At 43.7% G+C, this 9,901-nt stretch overlaps 1 protein-coding gene and 2 non-coding genes across 5 annotated transcripts in view; all 3 read right to left on the bottom strand.

Annotated features, from left to right (window-relative positions):
- Positions 1-321: 321 nt before the first annotated feature.
- Positions 322-394, bottom strand: trnak-cuu (transfer RNA lysine (anticodon CUU)). The gene has a single exon. It is a non-coding gene; the product is annotated as a tRNA-Lys (tRNA).
- A 764-nt stretch (positions 395-1,158) lies between these two features.
- trnak-cuu (transfer RNA lysine (anticodon CUU)) lies at positions 1,159-1,231 on the bottom strand. The gene has a single exon. It is a non-coding gene; the product is annotated as a tRNA-Lys (tRNA).
- Positions 1,232-1,945: 714 nt separating this feature from the next.
- The window catches only part of copz2 (COPI coat complex subunit zeta 2), a 14,840-nt gene continuing 6,884 nt past the window's right edge, over positions 1,946-9,901 (bottom strand). Inside the window, exons 5-10 of one of the 3 annotated variants that reach the window (XM_076023659.1) lie at positions 8,396-8,451; positions 7,021-7,098; positions 6,086-6,137; positions 5,236-5,274; positions 4,353-4,385; positions 1,946-2,984 (exon numbers count right to left, since the gene is read on the bottom strand). In XM_076023659.1, coding sequence (XP_075879774.1) covers positions 2,937-2,984; positions 4,353-4,385; positions 5,236-5,274; positions 6,086-6,137; positions 7,021-7,098; positions 8,396-8,451 — 306 coding nt within the window. In that variant the 3' untranslated portion in view covers positions 1,946-2,936. Of the gene's footprint in view, positions 2,985-4,352; positions 4,386-5,235; positions 5,275-5,298; positions 5,884-6,085; positions 6,138-7,020; positions 7,099-8,395; positions 8,452-9,901 lie in introns of those variants that run through there. The other 2 variants (XM_076023661.1, XM_076023660.1) reach the window with 2 other exon arrangements.

Raw genomic sequence — 9,901 nt, 5'->3', positions numbered from 1 at the left:
AGGCCCCACCAACTATTGAGTGCATAGAAATGAACATACTTTTCAGAAGCCTGAGATTTGAGCTGAAACCATCCTGTTTCGATTGGTCTAATGTGATATTTAAATATTCTGAGAGAATTATCAAAATCAAAGTAAATAGAAGCTTGGAATATTTCACTGTATGTGGAATGAATCTATCTAACACCACAGTTTCACTTCTGAAACGACTGACAAAAAAAAAAACATTTTTTTTCACGATATTCTGATTTGTTCGTATGTATGTCTCCGTTTGAAATGAAAAACACCACCAATCGGTATAAGAAAACCTATTTAAAAAGTGTGCGCCCAACGTGGGGCTCGAACCCACGACCCTGAGATTAAGAGTCTCATGCTCTACCGACTGAGCTAGCCGGGCTGTGGTTAACACAGCTCAATGTGACTTCAAATAGCCTGTTTAAAGCGAAACTAATCTACTCTTCTCCTTGATCAAAGCACCGTCAAAGTTCATGTACAAACTGTGTATATCTATTGACAATATTACGAGTAGTGAGTCATATTTAACAGTGTATAAAAAAAACAGACGCACATCGTCGTTTGCCTTTAGCTGCAACTGTCAATCCATCGACGCTGTTTTCAGAAGCAACTTCCGGCTTTATCAACAAAATAATAACGATAACGATGTTTCTGAACAGCTAATAACGCTTCGGTATGTCTATATTTATCCAGGCGGCCGCGAGAAATGGACGTCCATGGACAATGTTGCGGACTGCTATGTGCTGTCACGGTTCTTCACCACTAGAGGGCGACAACTATATACAGTATGTACTTCTCTTCCTGATTCCCTTACCCTCTACAGGTTTGTACCGATTCTGAGTTATCATTTATACATGCACACGTATGTTCTTTATGTTTTAGTGTGATTTGTGAGGTGTTTTACCCATGTGAACATCCACCACATGAAACCGTTCGTTTTGCTCAAATGCCGGTAAGGCAAACGTGAGTGACAGTCAAAACGTTAAAGAGCCAAAGTGCTTAATGTAACGTTTCTTAGTAGTTTGATTGATCGGTGGATCGCAGCTCATAAGTACTTCAAGTGACGTACCAGTTAAATGAGAAAAATAAAAACCTGAAATGAAAAACACCACCAATCGGTATAAGAAAACCTATATAAAAAGTGTGCGCCCAACGTGGGGCTCGAACCCACGACCCTGAGATTAAGAGTCTCATGCTCTACCGACTGAGCTAGCCGGGCTGTGAATGTATGTTTATTCTATCACGCTAAGGACTGTGGCTCGTTTGAAACGACAACGAATCCAGAATCCCAAAAAATTACCTTTTGAGGGAACTTAAAATAAAATTGCTTCAATTCCTGCAGACACTACGTAGGAAATCAAATCATAAAAACTGCAAATTACTATTTCATGTTCACATTACCGCTCAAAGAATACTAATTTGTGGTATAAAACATAAAACTACTCGTACTTATCAATATGAATTCTAATATAAAACTGATTTGCAAATAAAACACGATTATAAACCAGCCGATTATTTACATCTAAATACATATGTGTACCTTACAAACATATTGAATGAGGAGTGAATGTCATGGGGAATGAACCGTGTCAATTCACAGTTACTCATTTTAGACGCAGTTCTCTTGCCAAACTTTGCAGGCTTGACCCTCAGACTGACCAGCTATGGGAGGGTGAGCTGGCCGACCAATCGCATCACTCTGGAACACATCCAGAACGAACTATTGGCTTAAGCGGAACGTGCACGTGTCTACCACGTTGGGAAGTTTCTACCAATAGCCTGCCTGGTCACACCCACTGCTGTAAAGCTCATTATTATTCATGTAGGTCGCGCATACCCGTGATTGGATGTTAAACAATGGCCAAACTTTAGCCATTTATCCAGAAAAAAAGAGAGAAGCATGCTTAAACATTTATATACAAAAGAAACTGAGTTGAGAATCCAAAATACAGTTTTATTATCTCACAAATGCCACAAAGTATGCTGTATCAGACAAATGGCCAATTTTAATCAGCATCTAACAAATATAATTATGCCAGCTTTGGAATTATTTAAAATACTCTTCTCTAAAAAAACAAACCCCCCCCCCAAAAAAAAAACAAACATGATATGTGGCATATTTTAAAGTCCACTTGGACATTTGTCTTTAAAGAAAAACTTCCAGTATATTCCATTATTTAGGAAGGAACTGCATTTTTAGAAAAATAGAAGTTACAGTGACTGTGAGGCAGCTACACACTGACCGTTTCACACAGAGCACTACATTTTAGTGTCACAAAGCAACATTGCAATTTCTCCAACAGAGTCATTCAGTGCGTAACTCTACTCTTAAGTGACTTCATCTCTAAATTTGTGATTATTTGTTGTCCAGTGCAACTCACTGAATGAAGTCAACTGACTGCACCCTTGGAAAAAAAGAATATGCAGGTCAGCGTGACATTCTTTGGGTAAAAATATGAAGTGCTCAAAACCAACAACAGGTTCCTGCATCTTCTGCAATCTTACACTTTAACATTCAATTTGCATTTAGAGCGGAAGATCCCGCTCCACCGAGACAAAAGTAACAGCTTGTTGTTGGCTAATCCCACCTCCTGTTTATGATGGATCCTTCAATAAGACCACCCTCCGCTCCAAATGAACAGCTCCAACGACAGACTTCATCACACCCTTCAGCAATTTTTTTTTTTTGGTAAGTTTGACGGTGTCACCACACCAGTACAGAAAAAGTGTCTCCCTTTAACAAAATAAATTAATGACGTACATCAAACACTGTAGCTAAAATGCTAATACACACAACAGCACAATCCCTTCACTGGGTGGTTAAATGCTAAAGCAGCAGACTTGACTGGGGCCTTCCCTTAGGTATGTCAGTATAAAAATATCTTTAGGCAGAGAATTTTTTTTGTGTCATCTTTCGATGCAGTTCATTTCAGTATGGACCACTTGATCTGTTCCTTTGCCGACTGCAGAACCTGGGAAGCAGAGAGAAATTGCAAAGGATCAATAAAAACGTCACTGTGCTGGGTGTGTAAACATCGAAGCCACATTAGCATGACATAGCAAATATTATATTTTCATGGTGCCTGTGAACATCGTAACCGAAATGCAGCAGTTGTAAACAGTGACAGACGACGTAAAGGTGGAGCGTACTTTCATAAGAGGTCTGCAGTGATTTATCTTTATGAGAAATCTCATTAGGCCAAAACAAAACTTAATAATTCAATTGAAAAATTCTAAAATAATGTTTATTTTTACATACGTTTTTACTACATTTTAATTTTTTAGTACATCTATTTCAGGGTTGTTGTTGTTGTTGTTGTTGTTGTTGTTGTTGTTTTTAAATGACGTTTGGAATTGCAGCATTCGTTTCCGTGAGTTCTGGAAAATGTTGCAGTAGCAATCTATTGTCAGTAGAGGTCAGACGGAGCACATATTGCGAACGCGAGCTCGAGCTACAGCGCCTACTATGGTCAAACTGCACGAAGACTTAACAACCACCAGTGACAAACAGCAAAGAGCTGATAAGTACGACAGGCGTTTGCATTGCTGCCTATCAACATGCAACAGGTGACTACAGGTTTTGTACCTAATGTTCGTGTTTTTACATCAACAATAGTGCCCTCGGCGAGCCTTCTCTGTCTCTTACGATCTTAGGACCGTGAATGGCCTTGTTCCTCGTTTGAACAGCAGGGGGCAGACGGAGCTAAGGTATCGTTCAATAGGCAACAATGAAACTGCCTTTTTTGGGGGAAAAACGCCGATACGAACAGTGAAATAAGCCTTATTTATTTAGTTGTTGTTGTTGTTGTTGTTTTTTAAAGGTGTTACGCTTTAGAAAGTATACTACATAGATTATTTGAACTCCTCGAGGTCAGCAGTTATTTAACTGAAATCCATTTGAAAAGCATGAAACTCAGTTGCGTCTTGATCACGAGATTTACATCATAGTCTTAGTGTAATAGTGTAACACATCAGAATTTCTCGCAGTAGTGATGCCAATATCGTTCATTCAGCTTCTAGTCTAACGTGGCTTAAAGAAGATTTTGTGAGTTTCAGTTACAGGTTCTTTGACTATTTAATGGCTTACAAAAATAATCAATTGAATCAGCAAGCAAACGTATTTGCTGTGGCCTCCACATTTGTTTAAGCAGTCTTTTAGAAATTGCATGAAATAAACATTTCTCTGTCCTTCAATGGAGCATTTAGTTGTATCGACCTTTCATAACGCAGTATAAAAGGTCAGCCTGGGTCACTGTGTTATGACTCTGTGAGTCAGTGTGTTGTATGCAGCGGAGGAGAGGAGGTGTTGTCGGGGTGTGGTGCAGTTAGTAGTGACTTACGTTAGAGGTGAGAGCCAGTTTCTCAGTTATGTGCTGCGAAGGTTAAAGCAACAGACAAAGAGAAGCTTAAGAGCATGGCCCCACATGTGCCCACACACACACAAGCATACGTACACACGCCACCCTATACATGCAGGGGGGCAGGTAGGAGACAGAGGAAAGAACATCGGCAAAATAGCAGCCTAGCATCCAGCTTTGCTAACAGATCAGAGCTGCAGATGCTAGTCTCCAGTGAGTGGAGTTCTACAATGCCTTATAGAGTGTTAAACCAGCTATCTGTCTATTCATCCACCAAGCCAGTCATTTACACTTGAGCCTACTAGTGCTGCCCCAGGCTTTGGAGATGTTAGCCATGAGCTCAATTTGCAAACGAAGACGCTAAGGTGTTAGCATGCAGCCCAGCTGTCAGCGTGCGGGCACGTTGAAGTACCACCGTATCAGAGACTGCAAGGAGTACGCCGTCACATGAAAGAGGTGCATGCAACCAGCAGTGTGTGTTGTGCTGCGAGTGTTTCAGCTAATAGAGGGTTTTTACATCAGTTGGCAGGGATCAGCGGAAATAAAACATCTCTGTTTATGTTCCATTTCTGCTTTTGCCTCTTCACTTCCCCCACACACTGAGGAGCAATGCACGACTAAGCACATTTCTCAGTCAGCGCAGTCGGGGCACATGACATCCTCATATGGTCATGTGACCTGGCGTAGCAGCATCAGGCGCAAGGCACAATCGGGAAACGTTTGCAACCGCATGTTAAAAACAGTCAATTTGCTTCTCTTTTTTTTTTCCCTCAAAGAAGTTGGACGGAACGTTAGCGGCGCAGTAACGTGCTCCTCTCTGCGCGTACGTCGTCAGGCGGTGCCGATGTGATCGAGCGCTGCTTACCTGGGCAACGCTCTGTTCCGATAATGGGCTTTCGTCCGCCTGGAAGAAAACAAAATGCCATTAACGCTTGTACAAGTAGATAAGTAGAAATAGCAGAAGTCGTGCAGGGGCGGCCGAAAGAGAGAAAGGAAAAAAACCCACACGCATGCCACCGCAAATGTCAACAATCCCGCTGATTGCTTCCAACTGTGCAACCATTAGTTTTGCAAAGCGCCGTGTGTTAAAAGTGCGCGAGGTCAAATGCGATGTCACAGGCTGACATGATTCAGTGTGCACTTCAAACTGCACCTTCTCAGCAGGAAAGTGCAAAATAACTATTACTGAAACACCGGTTGTTACTGTTAGAACGTCCGTGTCAATGTGTTCGAGCTCTGGTAAAAAAAAAAAAAAAAAAAAAAAGGCCGGAAAGCAGCGTCACACGGCGAGGACTGGCGGCGTCCCAAAGGGTGCGAGCGAGCAGCCAATCACAGCTCGATCCACTGCAAAATCATCAAAATTCAACTCTCATCCCATCCCTCCATGTCTTTCTCTCGCTGCACCTGTCTGTCTGTCTGTCTAAAGCGGCTGGCTCCTGTCTGTCTGTCCCTCCGAGTTACCGGTGATGTAATCGAACAGGACGAAGCCATAGGCTGTCTCCGACACCATTTCCTGACACCGATCGCAGGCGGCCGACGAGGAAGAGGCAGGAGAAGAGCGGGTCAGAAAAAAAAAAGGCCAGAAATGAGCAAACGTGAGCTGCAGTCTACACACGCAGGTCTGATGATTTTGTTTTGTTTAAGTGCACTGATCCAGAATTACAAAAAAAAAAGAAGAAAAAAAAAGGTTATGATGAAGATTTTTGATCCCTTACCTTGTAGTTGACCTTCTGTACGACCTGCTGTGGGTCACTCTCTAAAATCACCCTGGAGAAGAGAGCAGGAGTCAGTCAGTCAGGAGGAAAAAATAAAACAAAAACTACATCCTGTGGACAATTTTATTATTTAAAGGCCCCGTTTGCTACATTTAAAATAAACCACCTGCAATTGGGAATGGAGCAAAACAAATCTTTTTTTTTTCTTTTTTAGTTTAGTTGATTCACTAAAAAATAAGTATTCCCATCTACATACAAATGCAACCGCCTGTCGAGGAGGCAGCCATACTGTGCAAACCCACATCAGCCTGAATGTTGATCTGCTCGCCGGGAGTTTTGTCATTTTAGCCTGGTGACTACTAATGAAGTTCCTTAAATAGCTCGATTAACTTTTTTTTTTACCCCCACTGCAGCTGAGAAACAGTTTATAGAGGGAGCCTCACTTTGATCTCTCTAGTGCGCCTTTGAACATTAAGATAGATAGATAGATAGATAGATAGATAGATAGATGCAACGGGGCAGTTTGTACACACTTAAAGAGATGGAGGCCATCATGCATTAGAACAACTGTTAAATTATGTGACAGTCTGGACTTTTAATTTTATGACATAGGTGCAAAGTTTGGACACTTGGACACACAAGAGTGATCTCAGCTAATTAACATAACTTAAAATTGGCGCCTAATTGACGGCAGAGTGCATCCGCGATGACTGTTGGGACATTTTGCAAACGTTTTTTTTTTTTTTTTGCCGCAACGTCGGCTTTGGTACGAACCCAGCTCTAAATGAAATGCATTTACGAGGTCATCGGCAACCGTACGTCCACGCTGCACCCAGTTTGTCTGAGTTGAAATGATGCGAGGCGGCGGCGGCGGCGGCCGCGAGGGCAACTCTGTGATCGTGGCGTAACGAGCCGTTTCATTTATTCCCTCTCACCCGCCGTCGATGATTTCATCCACAATTAGAAACACTCCGTCCATGTTGTCCAGTAAACACCTCCGCTCCACATTCTTCCTGCAGGAACAAAAAGAGATCGATTAGCCGCCACATCCAGTCTGCGACGCTCCGTTACAGCGCCGATATCCATTTCCCCCCCTCCAGGTCTTTGATCGTTTGGCCAAGAAAAAAAAACCAACAAAAAAAAAACACTGCAATTTTGCATCCGCAGTTTGCGGTTGTGTTGCTTTCTAGTTACAAATTAGATGCGGCCGTTAGAGCAGGAGCCGGCGCGTGGCTTTCTTCGCTGAGCACTGCTTTCATTGCAAGTTAAAAAAAAAAAAAAAAAAAAAAAAAAAAAAAAAAAAGTTAATGAAATGTAAATTACCAATCGGTAAACTGGCGCCGCAATATGACAGTCTATTCATCCTGTTCTCCGCCGAGTGGTTTCAAAATCCGCGTCCGTGTTCTTTGGTCTAATTGGCTGGAAACAACCTATGCATGCCCCCCCTCCCCCCTCCCCCACCTCCACTCAGAATTTGCATAAACTCCACTTTGCGATCCGGGCCGCCGTCTATTCCCGGGGTTTAATGAGCGGCGGCGTCGAGCAGCTGCTCCGAGTTTACTCTGTCACGCTAAATTTTAAGTACCCCATAATCTTTGATACTGTATAATAATATAATCTGTCCGTGTCCCTGCGGCTCACACGCTGCATTACTGCTGCATCGGTTGCCGTGGCAACCACATCAGCCAGTTGATAATATTGCTCACACACATGCGCGCGCGCGCACACAGAGAGAGAGAGAAAGAAACGCAGACGGGCGCAAACTAATCTCACCACTTTGTGAAACCGTTTCGTTCAGCTCCAGAATGTGCACTGCGGGTGCCGTCACCTCATTTTTACCCCCCTTATTTTTTTTGAAGTCAAACATCACTTTGCTTTAAGTGAATCAGATTTTTTTTTTTCTCTTTCTCCCAGGTAGCTCACACACCAGCCTGCTGTTGAATATTTACATCACATGCAGGCAGCTGCCTGCCAAAAGGCTCCGGCGGTGCGAGCGCAGCGGGGGGGATTAAGAGCCGCGCCACGTCGGGGAAGCGACGCGAGCGCGAGCGCGTCTTATCGATTTGGTGACGGCGCACGAGGAGAAACGTCGGCGTCACTCCGCCGCACATCAAAGGGCGTTTTTTTTTCTTTTCCCCCCAACGTCATGGCTTTCTGCGGAGTGCCTGACCTACTTCTTTCGTGCGTTTGGTGATGCAAAAAAAAAAACACAAATCAAAAATCAGGACGTGTCTGTTTGTTCACCTGTTCGCCAGTGGGGACCACTATTTATTTATTTATTTATTTATTTATTTATTTTCTCCAACGTACCTGAGGATGAGGCTGAGGGACTCGAACAGGCAGCTCAGCACTGACATCAGCATCAGCTGGAGGGAAAGAGAGAGCGTTTTAGCCCCGAAAGGTGGACTCACGCGTTCGCTTAGACCTGGAAACGTTCTAGTAAATTATTACCCCTCCGCTCCTCCTCTGTCAGCTGTAGCGTCAATATCATCGGACATGATGGTTTCATTGCGGTGCTACAAGAGGAAGGTTTTTTTTTTTCTCTCTTCCCCCCCCTCCAACGTCATTGCTTGGTGCAAACTCCTCCTCTGCTGTGTGCTCAGGGTGGATGGAGCGACTATCAGAAAGTGCTGCCGCTTCGCTGATGTGCGGCATAATGCATCACTGTCAAGCTGCTTTTAATACATAGAGCATAATCCAGCCATTACAGCACAGTGGAGAGGTGCTTCTCCTCAGACTACGGGCCACGCATTTACATAAAATTGCAACAAAAAAACAGGTAACTCCAGGCTCTGGGGATGCAGCATTTTGTGTTCCATCCCTCATTGACTGTGTCGGACTTTTACTGCAACGATCTTCAGTTTTCGCAGGTTTGTGTCTTTCTGTTGTTCAGAAAAGGGTTCTCTGTTTGTCCTCAGAAGTGTCACTTGGTGGGGTCTTTATCAGCTAATGTTATGGAGGCGGGATCAACCTGTCAGGTTTGACAGGTGGGTCTGTTGGCCTCTCCAGGAAGCTGCTCTAGGTGTGAGAGAGCACGCGGGCTCCCTCGTCCCCAGGCACCATCTCCTTATTTGAGTCGCCTCCCTGTCCTTGGGGGTTTACGAGTATCTGTCGTAGTTTTGCAAGTGGTTTGACCGGTGTGTGGATGTTGTATTTCCTCATTGTTCTTTGGTTGCGTTCAGTGACTCCTCTGATGTACGGTGTGGGTTTCTTTTTCCTCGTCTGTTGGGTTTCCTTCCTCTTGGCTTGTTTTGCCCCCTTTGTCCATTGACCTCTGTGGATATTGACATGTTTTCAGTGCGTCCTGTAGATGTTTCTCCTCCAATGCTGTGTTCTCCGGGTCCGTTATTATCGTTGCGCGTTCGTATAATGTTCTGACTAAGGATCGTTTGCGTGTTGTGGGCTGTTCAGATGTCCTGTTCAGATGTTCAGATGTTCCTGTGGATGAGACCCCCGGGGACCATGAACCGGGTCGAGGGAGCTCTCTTACACTTGGAGCAGCATCCTGGACAGGTTGATCATGCCTCCATAACATCAGCTATGTAGGACAACAGAACAACAGAACTCTTGTCTGAACGAAAGAAAGACACAAACCTATGAAAGCCCAAGACACGATGAACACAATCGCACTAATAGAAAGTTTTGCATTCATGAGCAGGGACTTTTTCCATCTTTCCAAGTCAAAGGAAGAGTCCTAACCGCCAACCGGGCCAATGAAGGACATTAAGCATCTTGGTTTAAATCAAAAGATTTTCTTTGCACAACTGAAAATGTGACACCAGCACTCATTGAGAACCTACTTTGTACAACAACCAG

This window comes from Nelusetta ayraudi, unplaced genomic scaffold (genome assembly GCF_046127955.1).
Source record: "Nelusetta ayraudi isolate G7.1 ecotype Tasmania unplaced genomic scaffold, CSIRO-AGI_Nayr_v1 ptg000016l, whole genome shotgun sequence".
NCBI classification, from domain to species: domain Eukaryota; kingdom Metazoa; phylum Chordata; class Actinopteri; order Tetraodontiformes; family Monacanthidae; genus Nelusetta; species Nelusetta ayraudi.
The sequence above is the reverse complement of the archived record's forward strand: the minus strand, read 5'-3'. Positions and strand labels throughout refer to the sequence as shown.